At 42.4% G+C, this 19,383-nt stretch overlaps 1 protein-coding gene across 1 annotated transcript in view; it reads left to right on the top strand.

Annotated features, from left to right (window-relative positions):
* daam2 (dishevelled associated activator of morphogenesis 2) overlaps positions 1-19,383 on the top strand; it is a 95,018-nt gene that overhangs the window by 23,430 nt on the left and 52,205 nt on the right. The window contains exon 2 of the mRNA XM_020608570.1: positions 13,788-14,075. Within this exon, the coding sequence (XP_020464226.1) occupies positions 13,908-14,075 (168 nt within the window). The 5' untranslated portion in view covers positions 13,788-13,907. The remainder of the gene's footprint in view (positions 1-13,787; positions 14,076-19,383) is intronic.

Genomic DNA, 19,383 nt, shown 5'->3' with positions numbered 1-19,383 from the left:
TGGTAGACGTGGGCTGATCTCACATTCATCAATCACACAGTCAGCCCTTAGTGTAAGACGTGCCCTGGCAGCCACACATTCCATATGTGCTGTACATCTTCTCCTAGCAACATCTCAGCCCAATATGGAACTAAGGAAGCAGACTTGCTTCTAAATGCAACTTGCTTTTGCAGAGGAGGTTGATATAGGGTTTTTGTTGTTGCTTTTAGTAGTTTTCTTCCACATTTTCCTCAAGAAAGGCCAGTACTCCATGGCAGCTCAGACTAACATAAACACCCTGTCCTAATCTCCCAGGTTTCTGATTTGAAGAAATTGTAAGACCTCCTCTTCCATGTGGAAGTTGCCCATCCCGGTTGAGAGGCTATCATAACAGCTGTAAATCCTTTGCATGTGTTGAAAGCACAGTGATGGAAGTTCAAGAACCAGAGCTCTGAATTTCCACCTGTGAAGTTGGTTAGGAATGCCTAGGGTTTGCTGATGGTTTATAGATGGGACAACATTCCAGACAGACACCTCAGTTTGTGAAGGTTTTACTAAAGGCTGGGCTTTTAATTAACCGATAAGGGTAATAATATGAAAAGGCACAAAACAAACATTTTTGCAGCATTTACAGGAATTCATTCCCTTCGATGGCTTGTGTTTGAAGTTTGAACCAGAGGCAAATGTCATTTATACCTTCAGAGGACTTTGCGTTTTTTTTACCTTTTTATGTTGTGAACCAGATGGTATCTATTGCTACCACATTAGAGGCTTACTCTGTAGTCTGCTGGAAATCCTTCCACATTCACCTGTACCAGGGGGCAAGCAGAGTGGCATTGCTAAAAGATTCAGTATGTTGGGAGGATATTAATGAAAGCTGAGGATTCACACATCCATGCCCTCTGTTGCCATTAGCACTCTCTGTGTATATTATGAGCCATTACGGATGCATGAACTGCTCTCTCAGGATTAGACGGGGTGTAAAGAAGACTTGGTGAGCGATGGTCAGACTTTTATTGCTTCAGCCCTCCTGCTTACTGGCTGCTCCTCATTAGGGACAGAGTGAAAAAGAGATGAGGTCTGTAAAGCTGCTTAAATTAAACTATATCTGATTTTTGGTTGGGATTATCATCATGATGCATTAAGACTAGCAGGCTAGTTACCATGTTTGAGGGACAAGAAGATTGCTCTCCTTCTCTCTCATTCACTGGACGTCCCCACACTGAATGTGTGTCAAATGGCACTATTGTATTTGTGCCAGTGACACACTTTCTGGAACTTATGATGTGCAAGCATATCTCCTCTGTACAGTGACTCGATTCAGTGCAGTATTACTGCAGGCTATTAAAAAAAAAAAAAAGTCACTTCAGAGGGCTGTCCCTGAGTGGGTTGCTAAAACTGTCCCAGAAGAGCATTCCAGACATTAGACAGAAGCTCTCTGACCTCAGTGCTGCAGCTGTTGACCCCTCTCCCAGGCAAGATTGATGGCCTAACAATGCAGCTTCAGTGCACTCAGTGACATTGGTAGTAGACGTATTCAAACCTTGGTGCAATGAAGGTCAAGCTGACTAACACGCTGCTGAGAACCACTGCCCTAACTGCTGTTGGATGTATGGAAATGAACTGGTGACGAGTGGTGATTCAGTGGTGTTTCATTTCAAAGTTCAGAAGTTGCCCCTTCCATCACTTAGAAGAGATGGATCTACTCACACACCTTTGTAATTGGGATGGGGGTACTGTAGTGATGGAAATCGCTCATTGCCCAGACAGGATGCTGGGGTGTTTGAAGAACATGGAGTCCCTGAAGTCCAGCATCCATCCTGTCTTGAAAGTCATGGTGACCAGCGCTCAGGTTGTACTTGTGCCATTTTTTTTCCCCCTTCAATTATAATAATGAGTTTACATTACTACACTGTAAAAATCCCAATTTGCAGTTTTTTAAAATTCTCTTTCATCAAAGTTAACTGAACAATAATTTGGGGAAAAAAGTTAAACTAAGAAACAACACATTTACTATGTAATTCTAAATAATACCTCAGTCACTTTAAAAATCCAAGTTGAGAAAACGTGGTCATGATTTTTTTTTTTTTCTCATTTGTTAAGGAGCATGAGGGCTTTTTGCACATGCTCAGTTCATCTTAAACTACACTTAATAAAGCATTAGAAGTACTGTTGACAGACATTTAGAATTTGTTAGAACTCAAAATTACAAATTCACAAAGAATTTGCTGTACTCTGCACAGCTTTTTGACTTGAATGAATGAACTGCTAAGAGTTTACTCAACTCATCAATAAACAAAACTAGCAGGCCACCCAGCATACATTGTTGGACAATTTTAATTCTGAACAAAGAGCGTGTTCATGGTGGAAAACATGCTCTGTGTTTGTAACAGTATTAAAAAGTCCCTTAATAATGAAAATGATGCAAACCATGATGAAGGTTGGTATTGAATTCAGACCCAACCCTCTTACAATTACTGCAGGAATCAACAAAGTCACTCTGAACAGCTTTGCATGTTGTCATTGCACTACCTTTTGGTGCAAAGTGCCACCAACAGCTGCAGCAGCAAGTTCTTAATGTCAAATGAAGAACTGGCTGTTAAAACTGAGAAATCTAAAAGTAAAATGTATCTCATACTGTTATGATTTGACAAAAGTCAGAATTTCAGATTTGCCAAATTAAACACACTAAGTACAATAAACTTTTTGAGTTTAACTGACTGATATTTTAGAGTATGACTTCGGTTGGTACAAGTTAACAGCATATAGTTGCGAAAACAAAAATATGCTGCAGCTGGTTGCAGGTTTTCTCAGCTTTCTTTTTAGCTTGTGACACTGGCACGTTCCTCCCATGTGAAATTAGAAAATGAGTTGACACGGCAGGGTAGTGCTTTGGGGTTTGAGGACAAGGGATGCCAAGTATTGGATTTCATTTCAAGCCCAGTTGATATGTGGGAATGTTGGGGCAGCGGAATGTGGCGTGGCTGACTCTCTTCTTGTTCCCAGTATTAATAGCAGAGTTATCCCAGTGATCCGGTCTGTTTGATGAGCAAAGATGTGACTTAAGCAGATGTGCCTGTTGGCCATTGGAGAAGTGGGTCAGCAGAGAGTCTATGCTTCTGAAGTCGGGCTACCCATCTGATACAACTGCCTTCCTGAGCCAACATTAACATCTGCAACTTGTGGACTTTCCTTGTGCAACATGTGGATGACCTTCTGTATTCAGCTACTAAAATGCATGTTTAACTCTTGGGAGAAAATGTTAGATATTCAGTCAGATGGAAGAGAAATGCACTTAGGAAGGTGTGTCAGGGCTTTTGACCCTGTCAGGCCTGCAGAATATTTGTCTGCTGCAAAACAAAAACACGAATTCTTGCTTCAACTTTTGTTTATGCATCTTGTGTCTGCAGTTCATTACTTCTATGAAGTAGGTTAACATGTTGAATAGGTTTAATAGTTAGCTTCAAACTGCAGCTGTGCATTGTTGGGTACTTGGGGGGGCCCTACAATGCTGTTGTTCTCCACATAAGGAAATAGCTTTTATTTATTTATTTTTAATTCATCAAACTAAATGATTAGTGACATCCCCAGAGGACTGTAAATATCCCACCCCCCTTTTCTCCAGTGGATTAGTTGAAGCATTTCCTCTTTATGGGTAAGGTGAGTTACTCTGCTCATGTTTGTTTACAATGAGGCTATGAGCCAATAAGACCTCTGACAATTCTCAAATATTGGCGGTGAACAGATTTGACGGTTTAGGGGTTTATGATGTGATATTGAAAGACCATGGTGGAGATCTGACTTCTTACTGTGAAACATAATGGATTGATTTATAAGTAATGACACAATATAAACATCTTGGAACATTTCATCAGCTTCTCCAGAAATGGCAATTAGTTCCCAGTGATGGGAAAAAAACAACTGACAACTGTGCGCAACATGTGTAAGATCAGTAACAACTGTGGGAATCTGGGACAACTTGTATAATTACACTGTCCATGCATGTGCTGTCTGACGAGACCTGTTTGTAAATAAACAAAAATGAGAAATTCCTTTCTATCCAAATGTACTATAATTGCATTTGCCTTGGAGACAGTCTGGAAATATTAAAACAACAGTATGAAACACAAGCTATTAAAGTAATTAATAATAATTGTAGTTACAGCCAATATAGTGGGAGGTAAATTGACCTGTTCCTTTCTTCCTTATGTTGTGCACATTGCTGGCTCTATGCTGTACTGACAGACTCATGGAGCCACCTCTACCACCTTGTTCTATTTGTTGAAGCTGGTCACACACAATGACTAGAAACCTGAGCTGCTTTTGAAAGTTGACGTGCTTGAAGTCCATTGTCATGTTGTTTCAGAAGTAACAGTTCAGCGTGTGGTTTCCTGGTATATGTTTTGCCACTGATGCAGACGGTCTTGTCCCAGACCATATCCCGGCGACCATTTGAAAGCATGTTGCTGGTCCAGTAGCTGAATAGCTTTTCAGCTGTCTCATCCTTACAGCTTCCCTATCTGATTGCAGTCCAGAAGGAAGTGATTGAAAGAGAATGTAAGCAAAAAAAACGAGCAATGGTTAAAAAGAGGGGGGAGTGAAGGGAAGGGTGGGTTTCTGATCTACTGATTCTATACTCTTTTCCTTGAAGATGCATGTAGGTATAAGCACACAGACAGCCCTTATTAGTAGCTGCCTAAAACACTTGGTGTCTGTGCATGGTACCAAATGATTTGGTTTCAGTAATCATTTGTCTTTATTAGTTAAACATAACTTATAAGTTGACGTTTACTTTGTACTTTATATTGCTGTCAGAAATAATAGTGAAAAGAATCCTTACTTAAATCTAACATCATTGTGCTCATTTAATTTGCTGCGCCACTCAAGGATGTCATGAATATTTTGGAGAGACTGCGCTGCCATCGCTAAAAGTCACTTTCCCCTTTGAAGTTCAGATGCACATGGACTCCAATGTTAAGGGAGGAAATTTAAGAACAAGCCCTCCCTGCATTAGCCTCTCGTGTCAGTCCCCAGAAGAATTGCCCAAACAAAATCCTTGGGCCCATTGTCCAGGTTGACATGAGAAAGCCACTTGGTGTACAGGCTCTCATGAAAGTGCTGGCCTTCCAATCCCTCGCAGAATGTGTGCTTCAAACGAGTGTATGAATGCATCCCATGCAAATGTACCTTGAAATAACGGCAGCCCCTCCACTGTCAGCTTTGGTCATTTGTCAGTTGAGGCTGTAACTTGCCGCTAACCCTGGAGATCTCAGTGGAATCAGTGGGTGATGTCATTCCTCAGGAATGCATGTCATTGTGGACTATGCTGTGTGCTTCTAATCTCCAGCACATTAGTTATGCTTGGCTTAATTTGATCATGGATGAATCTAGTCTAATGCCAGCTGTTTCAGATCAGTCACATATTGTTATATCTCTTCAGAAATCTTGTAAACATGACCACCTATGCTGCTAATCCCAATGTGAGGCTGTGATGCATGAATAAAATCACTTTAATTGGTGTAAGCAAGATCAAATGATGTGTATGTTTGTAAGGCTGTGTGTGTATTTTGCACTGATTAGCATCACAGTATGGGTTTTGACCCTAACATGGCAAGATGAATGATGTGTACATGGCCTCCCCAGGGCAGCAGCATGACTGTGGGTGGGCCACAGATTCTAAGGAATCCATGGGATAATGAGTTTCTGGTGTCCCAGGTGATTTGGACTGGGAACAGTGGCCTCAGAGGATAGGTCCATTAGTCATTATAGAGACATGCAGACAGTAGAAAGGATGGGTTAGATTTGTAGGACAGGGCATGTCTGGTGCAGCAGCATCCAATAGATGGCATGGCTCCAGTGTGTTTAGTGGGTGAAGAGCTACTTCAAGTGAAATGAATGAGTGTCCTCATCAAAGAACGCATGCAATTTCTATATACCAGCAGCCAAGATACCCACAGATACGGTGACATGTAGACAAAGCAACATAATTTAGATGTTTTGCTGCAAGTTCCCCCTTCATGCTGCCCTCTTCAGAAGAGTTGAATATTTGATCTTCAGCAGAAATCCACCATGGTTTCAGTACATGCACACAGGATTTTCATATTTGTCAGTGCTGGAGCTTTTTTGGTCTGGATCCAAGTTGTGATTTTCATCTTCTGTGGGTTCCTGAAACAATTTGAGGACTGCCTGTGACTCTACAAGTAGAAATAACAGGGTGTTCAGAGGTTCTATTGTGATCTTTCTCTATTACACCCTCAATCTTACAAATGTCCTGATTGCCTCCAGCAGTAATCATTCAATGGATTTAGATTCTGAAACTGCCTTTATGCGATAGTCTTCCTTGCTACTAGTGGATTCTGCCTTTCCTGCATGGGACTTCAAGTGTGTATGTAGTGTGCTGAAGCAAAGCAACTTTATATCATGAACTCTGCATTACTGTACCATGTTGGATGGCTGTTGTTTTCTAGAACCAGGTGAACTGATAAATATTCTGAACCCACAGTTTGTTCTGGGGTGCACAATCTAAACAAATCCACAAGTTGCTCTACTTGGTGACAGAGAAACTGCTTAAGCCATGCGTGCTACCCAGAGTAGTGGATACATGTGTCAGTTTGAATGGCATTCTGGGACCTGTACAATTAAAATACAATTGCTGTTTCACAGAATTTATAGGTGTCACAAAACAAAATCTTACAGTAGTACTTGTAGTTGCATGGTGGTGTTTTGACATCAGACACTGGTGTTGGCTCAGTCTCTTGTGAGCTGCATGCGAATAGTAATCCAAACCAACGGCAAGTCCATCATCTACACTGCATTTCGAGTCTGTGCCAGCGTGGCACTGCTCCCCCTTTTCTGGTGTCAGGTGCTTATGTAAGTGTGCATGTACCCTCCTCCAGGGCCCAGCACCCCGGACGAATGTTCCTCATTTGTGCAACTCAAACAAAAAATGAGGTGCTGCAGGCTTGCATCTGATCTGTTATTTAGTATCTTTTACTTAGTTTTATTGTTGCTTCTTGTTTTTCTTTCCTACAGTAGAGTATTGGCTTCTTTTTTGTTTTCTGTATCCAACTAGCATCAGCTGGGCAAAATGAACTACATTAGAGTCCATTCATCCAAAAAAGGAGAAGGAGAACAGTGGGTGAATGATGCAGCTTTTTGTGATTTGACGTGTGTGTGTGTGTGTGTGTGTGTGTGTGTGTGTGTGTTCAAGAAGGACTGAAAAAACAGGAGCTTGGTTTCTATCCAATTTGGTCCTGAAAGCAATGTTTTGTAGCAGATGTTGGGGAGAGAATTGAATATACACAGGCAACAGATGCATGCAAGACTGATCACTGCATAGATATGAACCTCTTTCTGTCTCTCTCTCTCTCACACACACACACACACACACACACACACACACACACACACACAGCAGTAGCAAATGCCCATCTCTTCTCACTGCCGCTCCCTCCTCCGCCCCTTCTACTGACCCACTTCCCGGCACTGTGAATGAGCCGATGAGGTGATGGGCTGAATGAGAATTGGCAGCAGTGTCTCCCTGTATGCCTGCCTTGCCTCCTTCTCATCTCTGCCTCTCTCTCTGCTCGGCTGCTCTCCTGACCCTTTCAGCACAGAGCATCAGGCAGGCTCCCCTCTCTGCTTCAGGGCCCTTGGTGTGCGAGTATGCAAATATTTTATGGGTGCATGTGATTGCATATGAATCTTGAGTGGGTGTGTCTGAATTTAGAAACCTGTATCTGTGTGCACCCAATGCAATGTGTGCAACTACATGTAAGCAGGGAATAATCATATTATGTCTATGTTTTAAGCTTCCTACAGGCATGTGTGTGCAGAAATTATTGTCTGTCATTACAAACAGTTAGTGAAAAATCTTTATGCACGTCTTCCTGCTTCTCCCATTCTCCATGCACAGATGGTTTTAATTAGCACTAGTCTATAGAGACTCACAGACTTTCACTCTTTCAGCGATAGCTTCCCTTTCCTGTGATTTTGAACACAGCCATACATACATCTGTTTCCCGGTGATGAACAGGGAAAAATAAGGAAGTCTCTGTGTGTCTGCATAGGAGTGTGCTGAGTTTTCCAAGTCACGAGTGTCGCATGTGCAACAACTCACTGACATGAAAAAAGATGAGCAGGGGGAAAAAGAGTAAGCATAACAATGGAGAGTCCACAAACATACACAGAAAAATGAAAACAAATATAGTTTAACACTGGGAAATTTGTCTCATGTCTGTGTTAAATATGAAGCTAGAGTTGGGACATGGTTAGCCTAGTATAAAGACTAGAAGCAGGGAGATGTACGGTAGCTAGGCTGCTCTATCCAAAGTTTAAAAAAACCAAGCAGCCATTTTCTGACCACCAGCAATTTATCCATCTGCCTGATAGTACTGTGTAGGATTTTTGGCTATAGTGCAACCATATCAGATACCAGATACGAGCACAGGTTTGGGGTTTTTTCGTTTCTACACGCATGATTGCACTAAGCCTGGCATCCTGTGTGATGACTCCAAGAAGCTGCACACAGTCATTGCATCTGGTTATTGTTAGCCAAAAAATAGTTCTAGCACTTAAATCTCCTGAAAAGGACAAGTTGTCATGTTTATCTTTCTGTGTATTTACAGTTTTGTTGAGCGTAGCCTACTGCATTAATCTGTCAGGGACCATGTACTAACAAACAGCACAGATTAAACAAGATAAATGAGATGTGTGTTTGTTAATGACCTTTTGGAGTTGTCAGTCTCCAGCCAGCTGTTTGCTCCAACATGCAGTCTTTATGCTGAGCTATAAGCTATAGGCTGACTATGGCCCGACTCCAGCTTTGTATCACCCTCCTGGAAAGAAAGTCCATCCATCCATTTTCTGTACAGTTTATCCTGAACGTCAGCTGGAGCCAATCCCAGCTGACACTGGGCAAGAGGCAGGATCCACCCTGGATAGGTTGCCAGTCTGTCATAGGGCTGACACTTACACAGACAACCACACACACCCACACTCACTCCTACAGGCAATTTAGAGTCACTAATCAACCTAAGCTGCTTGTCTTTGGGCTGTGGAATGAAGCTGGAGTATCTGGAGAGAACCCATGCAGGCACAGGGAGAACATGCTCTTGGAAAGAAAGTCATTTCTCAAAATATATGAAAAGAAAAGTTGTTGTTTTTTTTTTCCCCCTCTCATGCCAGAAAAGAGTGAGCATAGAAAATGAGAGAATAAAAAATAAGAATTTAAGATAAGAGAAGTGAGAAGGTGACAGATGTTACTGTCAGGGCGGAAATGTCTCTCCATTCACACTGGAAGAGAAGAATAATGGGAGATGACGGCAGGGAGGGAGAGCTGAAATGAAAAGCTGGGAGAAAAGAGGGGCTCTCAGGACACATGGAAGTGGACACGCAGTATTTCAGTGTGTGTGTGTGTGTGTGTGTGTGTGTGGATTCATTGGCCTACTTTCTCTGGGCATGGGCTGGGAGGCGGCTAACAGAACTGGTGTTGATTGAGGAATGGCTGCACGTGGGGCTCTGTGGGAGAGTGAAGACAGAAGCCGACACACATACAGTATGTATGTATGTATATATAATACACACGGACGCTGGAGTGGAGGCTTAGGCCGTGTTTTTTGCTGAATGGCTTTGAAACCCCTGTAGAGCGGCCTCTTTTCCATTAGCCTCCGCCAGCTGTTCATAGCAACAATAACTAACTCAGCACCTTAAAGTTTTGGCACTGGCTCATACTTTGTCTTATAGTAAAAAAAATAATGAAAACTGTCATTGTTAATAGTATGAATCAGAATTTGTTTCAAGTGTAAACATATGGAAAAAGTTCGATTTTAACTCCCCGAAGGCGCTTATATTTTTCTATCGTATCACTGTTTTAAAGTGCTGTAGTGTTTTCCTTTTTGCTCCTGACTCACCACAGTGAACACTCATCTATGCCTATGCAGTACTTTCATGCCATTACTGGCCATATCTGCTTCTGTACCAGTTATTACAGCATCTCTGCAACTTGCTGAGCATGATACACCGTGCAGATGTGGCAGTTGTCTTAAACCCTTTTTACACAGAGATGGTGGCAAACTGCTGGTGTTTTGACCCTCCTTCAAGGTGGCATTTTGGCTTTAAGCCCCTCTTAAACTAGACTCAAAATGCCAGCAAGCTGCTGCTCCTGTGTTCTTTTTACCCAGCTGCCAGAATCCCGGCACTAGCGGTGTGATGCTTATGACGTCTGACTGCTTTGTTCTCACTGACGCCGCTCCTCCTCCTATTCACTCTCTTGACTGCTGCCACTCTCTCTATACAGGAGGTGGGTTAAACTCATCTTGGCAAGAATACCACCTCTCATGGTGGCATTTTGGAAGGTCAACATTGCCCCCCCGTGCTGGTACTTCCACCTTTCATACAGAAGGGCGAAGTGGAAAAGTCCTGCGTTGAATGGGTAGTGTAAAAGGGGGTAGAGATGACTAGCACAGTGTTTTCTTTTGGTGAAAAATGGTTAGACTTTTGGTATGAATTCAAGATTGTTAACAAAAATGAGATTCAGCGACAAGCCTGGATTACCTAAAGCAAAGCAGGCAACTGATTTAAGATAAACTTGATGTATTAGTTAAAAAAAAAATCTTTATTCATCCCAAGTGAAGAAATTTGTAAATGTGAGCAAACAAAATATCATCAGGGCAGCACTTCAATCAAATGATCTATTAAAGCACAGATGTTTGGGGCAGGCAACTGTCCTCAGTATGCAAACTGGCAGCAGCTTTACAGTCAAACACAGGTGAGCCATACACCGATCAGCCATAACATTATGACCACCTGCCTAATACTGTTTACATAGGAGTCCACATGGCAGTTGGTTGGCACTCATGTCACTCTGCAGTTCACTGTGCATCTTCTGTGAATCCATTTACTTCCACAGTTCTACTGTCAGGAAGAGCACAGATGTGTCTACAATTCAGTGAAAAACTTATGTAAAAGAAGTGAAAACTGGTCGTGAGGACGAGTTAGAGAGAATTGTTTAGACAAATCCAACAGCCTCACCACTCTAGGTGTGATATCACCACTACAGCCCCTGACTCTTTCTCTTCATAGAGACCAATGTACAGTATTTCTCATTTTCAACCATTTTAACAAAGATTCAAATTTAATCTTTTGAAAAGTACAAATGGAAGTTAAAAGTTGAATCTACAGTAGGTCAACCTCATCATCAGTGAGCCATGGGCGTCCATGACCCTGTCTCCAGTTCACCATTTGTCCTTCCTTAGACACTGTTGGTAGGTACTAACCACTACAGACCAACAACACCCACCAAGACCTGCAGACTGGGAGATGCTCTGACCCAGTCATCTCACCATCACAGGTTGGCCCTTGTCAAAGTCACTCAGATCCTTACACTTACTTGCTGTCTAATATACCCCACACATTGACAGGTGCCACTGTAACAGATAGTCAGTGTTATTCACTTCACCTGCCAGTGGTCAGAATGTTATGGCTGATCGGTGTATGTCCTAATGAATGCAGCAGTGTAGCCAAAGGAAAGTACTGAAAGTATTATCAACAATAGTCATTCACAGAATGTTGTGTAGAACCTCACAACACAAAGAAGCCTTCCTGGACATAAGTATATCATAAAAGAAGTTATTGAGAAGCATTTGCAAAAGTATTAAATCACCCAAATTCTTATGAGGGTGCTAAAGGAAAGGTTCACATCTGTACTGTACATACTGGCTTATTAAAAACATTTTCTCATGCAAAAGATGGGGGACAAAATTGGTTCATTGTTCTGAGCAAAAATGCATTTTTGTACTCATCCAAAACTAATTTGAGGCTTTTCAGCATTCTTAGTTAGCCGAATCAATCGGGAATCTTCCAGTCAGTTATTTTAGAGTTGGTTATTTTACTGTTTCTCTATCCTCCTGCAACTACTATCACATAATTAGTTTCTGGGGCTTTTCTGGGGCTCTGCATTGGTAAAATATAATGAATATGCCATTTGTAATCTGCACACTGATACAATGGCTATGAAACTGTTCCTCTATTTGAAAGTGATTAGGAAGAATAATTTAGGATGCAATACTTTTAGAAACTAAGAGCGCTGATGGTTGCACAGATATTTCCCTTTCACATCTCTGCTTCCTCTGCCTGGAGAGGAATGGCAGATTCAGAGACAGCAAATGAGCCTTAGACAAAAGGGCAAAATGGAAATGGAGTTTTTCCCCTTTAAGCTCCTGTTGAGAGTCCAGCACATTCATAAAGAATTTACCATCCAGCTATTTTTAGCACAGTGAGAAACTCCTACTAAATGTGTGAGAGTGATGGCAGAGAGTTGTGTTCCGTTAAGCTGCAGTAGATTGTGGCATCTCGTGGGAACTGAAGTCCTGTTCTTTCACATCCATAGTAAACAGATGGTTGCAAAGGTCTAGACATTATTCAATGCTTCTTTGGTCATGTACAAATATTATTAAAGATGTAATGTTGAAGATTATTTGCAGAGTATGATGGAATCATGATTTCCAGGTCAACTATTTCTGCTGGATGTGCATGACAGCGGTATTTGCATAACAAGCCTGAAGTCCATTCACTCACAAATGCAGAAAACTGCTGCATAAAGAAGAGCTTTGGCAACTGTGTGGGTGTACGCTCATGCTGTGTAAGTTTGTGTATGCCCGATAGGACACAGTGTAAAGAGTGTATCATTCACACAGTCAGGACCTATCCATTTTATAGCATTCAGGAAATCCTCCAGAGTGTCTTGGCCCATTTAATCCTCTGCTCCTGTCACAGTGGGTGTCATTCACTGTCTACACACACACACACACACACACACACACACACACACACACACGTACATATACAGTATAAACCCTGCACGTGTTGTGTGAGTCTCTGTCTACACACACACACACACACACACACACACACACACACACACACGTACATATACAGTATAAACAGTGTCCATTGATGGAGTAAGGGCGCTGCTAGGGCAGCTCTCAGAGCATGTCTGCACAAACAACGCACACACACTGCACAGGCACCATTGTACCTCATGGTTTCTTTATCGAGGCTTAAGAGCAACCGATGTCAGGATGGGGATATGATGGCAGACCCTGCTGTTTCTGTGCTCTCCTGCATCACAGCATGAACAACTCTACCCTGGCACATTTTCAAATGGTCACAGTGAGGGGAATAATAACATTTGTGAGCAGCATAGAAGATGTCAACTCTACCCTGGCACATTTTCAAATGTGAGGGGAATAATAACATTTGTAAGCAGCATAGATGTCATTGTTAACAGTTTTGCACTTCCTCCTTGTTGATGTTACTGTATTTTTGGTGGTAGATCCTTAATGCTAAAGCATTTCTTCAGCGTATGTTCCAGAGATTGCTTCTGTATTTCCAGGACTGTTGTGTCTGGCTTGCATTTTCTCTTAAAATATTTTTAGGCAGCCTTTTTACTGTATTTGGCCACAGTGGTTGTTGCAGGTCATGTATTTTTCCTGTATTTATTCCATTCAAGCAGGAAACATAAATTGCTTTGCTTCCTGTGCACTACAAATAATTTCTTTCCAAGGAAACATTGATCAGACACAGGATCTGCAGATCAGCATGGGGCCTTCATGAACTGAGCAGAAGCTCTGTTGCGCTGTATGTTGATTGCGAAAAAATCCTGTACATGGAAATTTCATGCATGATGACATGAAGTATGTATTAAAGTAATTGCGAATCACTTTTTATGATATTTAAAAACCAAAAATAGGCCAGCTTGCACTGTTTTTGTCTGTGTGTAACCTCTGCCTTTCTCCTCTCTCTTCCAGATCATGCCCCCTAGATAGCAGCCTTGTCCTCCTCTCACTCCCCCTCCCTGGCCTTTGGCCTATTCCTCTACCTTCCTGGTCCAGTGCCACCACTACCACCTGTGTCACACCACAGCCACAATGCCCCCTAGGAAGAGGACACGGCCGGGTTTGGGCTTCTTATGCTGCTTTAGCAGCACTGAGCCCCCGGAGATCAACTTGAAGGACAGCGTGCCCCTGCAGCTGCTGGAGTTCAGCGCCCCCATGCCGCCTGCTGAGGAGCTGCATGCGCGGTTCTCCGAACTGGTGGTGAGGAAATATGGAGTGATTTTGATACATAATTGAGAAAGCTAGATCTAGACTTGGGCCTAAGTTTAAACACAAACATGTAGGTCTTTTTATTTGAGATTTGGAATTATCACCTTTTCATTCGTTACAATAGTGTAGCAGTGGTCCGCTATGCATTTTATTCAATGGAATCTACTGCAACAAGAACCAAGTGGTTTTGCATGCTACATAATGCAGACTTTGTGTTTCCCATGTACACTACTGCCTGTCAGCAGCTGCACTGACAGTCTGCTGAGAAAATGTTAGCAGCATACTTTCTGTAAGACTGGAAACTATATTAGCACATTTTCAGGATGTAGACCACAAATTGAAACTGTAGTTAGATATTTACTATGTAAGTATCTACCTGTTACCATCCACTGACATTTTGATGAGTCTGTTCAAATAGAATGTAACGTAGTTTTTGTGCTCTAAGGAATATTTTCAAAATCTGTCACCAAACAGAAATACTGCTCATTGAAGTGAAAACACAAGTAAAATGTGTCTCAAAATAATACTTAGGTACAATATATTATCCTGGAAATGTCTTTTTCTTTGCTTGTTGCTCATTGTCCCACTAAACAGGTTTAGGGATGAGAAGTGGAAGGGATTCTTGCAGAGGGTGTTACGATGGTTGGTGGAGACCATGCCCTGACTTCACCACCAGTTCAGATTCCTTTCCAGTTTATGCAGCTCAAACTTGTGCTACAGTTTTCATCTCATGCGCACACCACAATGGTTGTCGGTCTGTACCAGTGCCAAACTGGCATGGCTGTGCTGGCATGTAGCCTCAATGTGGAGAGGGACCAGGACACAGCTGTTAGAATGAAGACGTCCACTGTCGGTTTCAGCTGCCCTGCAAGCTGCTTCTGGCTTTGCTAGATGAACAAAGATTCGTTGTTTCTATCTGCTTGTTTACTCCGTTCCTGTTTCTCGGTTTGTTTTGGTCCTGTCTGTCTCTGTCTCAGTGCTGCTGTTGTTCTTCCCCAACCTCAAAGTTTCTGCCTCGCTCTCAACAATGTATTTAGCAGTACTGCTGCAGGACTGCATCTGGTGCTGTCAAGTCTTAAACTTGGGGAATGCTAAAATTGACCGCCTGCAGGATGTACCACTCTTCCAACTTTCAGAATCAAATCAGGAGATTAAGTGAAATTCCATTTGTGAATGATTCAGTGTTATCAAAGCAGATGTTTTCTCAATGGTGATCCTTCCTCTTTTTTTCTAGCTAGCTGACCTGAGTTAATCCTAAATTGTTTAGGTTTCTCTTTGTGATCACTGATTCATCCTCAGTACCTTCAGTACCTAATTACTGGCTTGATTAGAGAAAATTGAAAGTTAGGATTGTATTAATAAAGACACGGAATAACCCATTGACCTTTCAGCTGTATAAAAATTAAAGCTTAGTTCTGAAAGACCAGCTGATCACACTTGATAATCTATGTCCTGAAACCATGAATTGGGTTTTGTCACTTCCAGAAAAGCAAATGCAGACCAGTATTGCTTGCTTGAAAACAAAAATATGGCTGTCATTTGGGAGTGCTTCTCCAAATCACAGCAGTCCTCATGGCTGAGAGGACTGAATGAGTCAGAGCTACTGTAACTTATTTTGGAATACAGTAATATCTGAGTTTATGATGAAGCTGTATCTGAAGTATAAGCTGAAGAGGCAATGCAGAAGCAATTGTCCCTGGTTTCAAAACCCCCTGACTTGCAGCTTTTTGACCCTGGAGAGAGAGAGAAAGAGAGGATTTGGCATTGTCTCATTAGAGCTGGGCCCTTCCACATCCTGTGAATAAATTATTCTTAAAATGGTGGTTGGATGGATTCATCTGATGGTGTCATTCGCAAGGTCAGCTATTTTGTCTTTGGGGTAATGTCTGTATGGGCTCTGCTTTACTGGAGAATTCAAACCCTGAAGACAGCACCTCAAGGTTGAAATGCTGGAACGTTGAAGCTGAAAAAAATGGTTCCTTTTCAATGATCACTCAACCCATGACAGTTTGATTCATGTCTGCTTTGATTGGATGACTGATGCACAAACTGCTTTTACCTAACGATTGTCATCTGGCCAAATCATCGGCCCTCCACATCTGTTTTACTGCTCCTGTAGTCGACATGCTGACACATTTGACCAGTTATCCAAAAATCTGTACAACTAGACATCAAACAGTCACTGTGTGGACACACTGCCTGTAACGCAAGTGTAGAGTCAACAGGGAGGCAAGGAGCTATGCTAACGAAAAATCTGAAATAACATAACATTGTGTGTCTCCATGGAAACTGGAGAAACCGAAGCCTTTCCTAATGAGGAGAATAAGACTCCATGGAGCCTCTGGTGTGGGAGCGACAGATCTGAGCCAAACAGAGTGAACCACATCCACGTGTCTTCATGTCCATAATGGGGTCTGTGTCTAGAGACTACACAGTGCACACTCAGCTTACACTGTTAGTGGAACAAAAGACTTAGAGCTGACTTGTCCCAGGAATATTATGTAAAAAGTTGTTAGCCAGAAACTACTGAACCATGGCCATTGCTTGGAAAATTACATTAAATGAAATGTCTGATAATATCAAAGCTGTTGCTCCATGCAACTCAAAAGTTGAGCCACTCAATTTCAGTGGGCGGCCATGGCTAATATTGTAAACCTACGACACTTGTAAGTTGTTTTGTAAACTGAGTCACAGTACAGCACTAACAGACATAACAGCTGCAGTATGCATCAGCCCCTTAAGGGCACTAATAAGCAGGGACCTGAAAGTCACCAAATTTAAATATATACCACCTGATGTATATCTATAATAAGTATTAGTGTGACATTAGCTATGTACTACAGGTGCTTGAGACCCTAATTCAACTTACCTCTCTCTCATACATTTTTGCTGGATATGCCTTTAGCATGACCTGCTTTTGTGTATCTGTGCTCAAGTCATGGACACAGGCCTCAGTTTGCACGTGCAGTCGACTTCTTTTTCTTGAGTAAAGCTTGCACTTGCATTGATGCCTACAAATATGTTCAAAGCTGGCACTGTGGGTTTCTATTGCTGCAACAAGGTAGATCCAATCCACTCATTTCTTTGGTGGCAGACGGTGACTTGAACCATTTTCTGATATCCATCTTTAACAAAATCCACTATTTTGTGGGTAACACAATTAGCCATCTTCATGTATACTGGTACACATTCCTGCAGAGTGACCTCTCTTGTAATCATTACGCACACACAGGTAGAGCAGTTTTAATTGGAACTGGAAATATGGAGCAGTTAGTTGGAAACAAATAGAACAGTGAACCCTAATTCCCCTGGGCTTATCTGCCAGGTGGTGATAGTAAAGTAACTGTGGATTCTCTTTGCCAAAGCTGTAAATCTAATGAGATTCACTGTTTTAGTGAACCAGTCCCTTTGATGTTAACCAGTGCTCCAGTTGGCTAAGACTATAAATATTGACCAGTGATTCAGTGAACACATAGGGTGATATGTAACTACATAAACATAACTGAGATTAAAGTATATAGACTTATGTATGCTATAAAATAAAAACCTTAACTAATTCTATTCATATCTACTTTAAAATAAAAATCACTCTTAACACTGGCACATGCCCTGAGAGCCCTCCCAGGGATGTTGTCTGATCCTGCTGCTTTGTGGGGGTCAATCCTCCTCAGGGCTGTGCGTACCTGGCCTGGTGAGACTGTTAGTGGAGGGGAGGTGGGGTGGTCTCGGTGTGTGTGTGTGCCTCCTCTCTGTGCTGTGGCTGGAGGTCTCAAAGCAGGTGTAGAAGGTGTTGAGGTCATCCGGCAGGCTGTCTGTGGAGCTGATGATGCTGGTGGTGGTCCTGTAGTCTGTGATGTGCTGCAGGCCTTGCCACATCCATCCAGAGTCAGCAGTAGAATAGAAGTCGTTCAGCTTCTCGCTGTACTGCCTTTTGGCCGCTGTGATGGCAACCTATCACTGCAAACTTCAGGATGATGTTGTCTTTGTGGGAGGCGACACAGTCGTGGGTGAACAGGGTGTAGAGGATGGGACTGAGGACACATCCCTGTGGGGTGTTCGTTATAATGCTGGCTGAAGTCCTATTGCCAATCCTGACAGTCTGGGGCCTACTTTTGGCATTTGGAGTGGCACTGATACTTTTATTAATGTGACAGTTTAAAAAAACCCGTTGGAAATAACAGATATTCAGTCGTTGCTTTAGGGGTAAAAATGGGACTTCAGTGGGCGAACCACAGGCAAAGTGGTGATGATGTCATTTTTCTGCAAGTGTGTGTGTTCTGCTTGTTCAACAGCCATTAAACTTCTCATACAGTCTCTGTTACCTGCTGATTGTTTCACTACGGAGTGATCCTTCATGTCCTCTGCTCAGGTGTGTGTGTGAGAGAGAGGAGCACAGCCCCTCCCTCCTCTAAAAAGAGACCAAGTAGGACAGTCCATGTCAACTTGTGAAGGTATGTAAAGTGACGGTTAAGGGAGCACGGGGTATACTGCTTGTTGGGTTCTGACAGTGGAAATGCAGCTATAATAATCTAGAACACTGGCTTCCTCATGGACAGACTGTGCTCTAAACAAGCTGTAGCTGCCTGCTAATAGAGCTGGTTTGGTCACATAACGAACACTCTCTGAAAACATCAAAACAAATTTCTAAATTAGCATTACCTGGATAGACTGACCCCATGTTCCCAGTCTAAGTGGTTACCTTGCCACTTGAAAAAGTGTCAAAACCTAATAAAATGGCATAATACCAGTCCTACAGATGAAAATGATAATGGCTTTGAGCCTGGCTCTCCCCAGCTGTGGGCTGTCAACTTGCTGGGCTCCATCGGTCCCTGTCTCACACAGCAGGGTGTACTGACTGACATCACTTGGTTTTCATTGGCAGTGAATGGGCAGCTGTCACTAACGCTGCGATTTGTTCGTATGTGTTTAGAGTGCTCAGCAATGCAGCCGTGCACTTCGGTCAGGAGGGAGCTCACATGCAGTCAGCTGCCTTTCCAGCACTCACAATGGTTACCAATTTTTTAAAAATTCCTGTGTCCAAATTATGATTTGGATCAGCACCAAAATCTAATCGGTTCTTCCATGACCCATACTTTACCTCTCCAAATCCATTCATTACTTTTTGAGATGTGCTGTTAATAAACAAGCGAACAAATGCCAGTAAAAACAACTCCCTCCCTTGGAGGTAATAATTGGTGTAACTAAATCAGGTCTACTAGGCCAACATCTGGCAAGTACAGTACTTGCAGATTAGTGTGTATTCACTCTGCCCTCTTTTTCTATCTGCTTTCTCTTTCCC

The sequence above is a fragment of the Monopterus albus genome, unplaced genomic scaffold, assembly GCF_001952655.1.
Source record: "Monopterus albus unplaced genomic scaffold, M_albus_1.0 scaffold94.1, whole genome shotgun sequence".
Lineage (NCBI taxonomy): Eukaryota > Metazoa > Chordata > Actinopteri > Synbranchiformes > Synbranchidae > Monopterus > Monopterus albus.
Note: the sequence above shows the minus strand (reverse complement) of the source record. Positions and strands in the feature narration are given on the sequence as shown.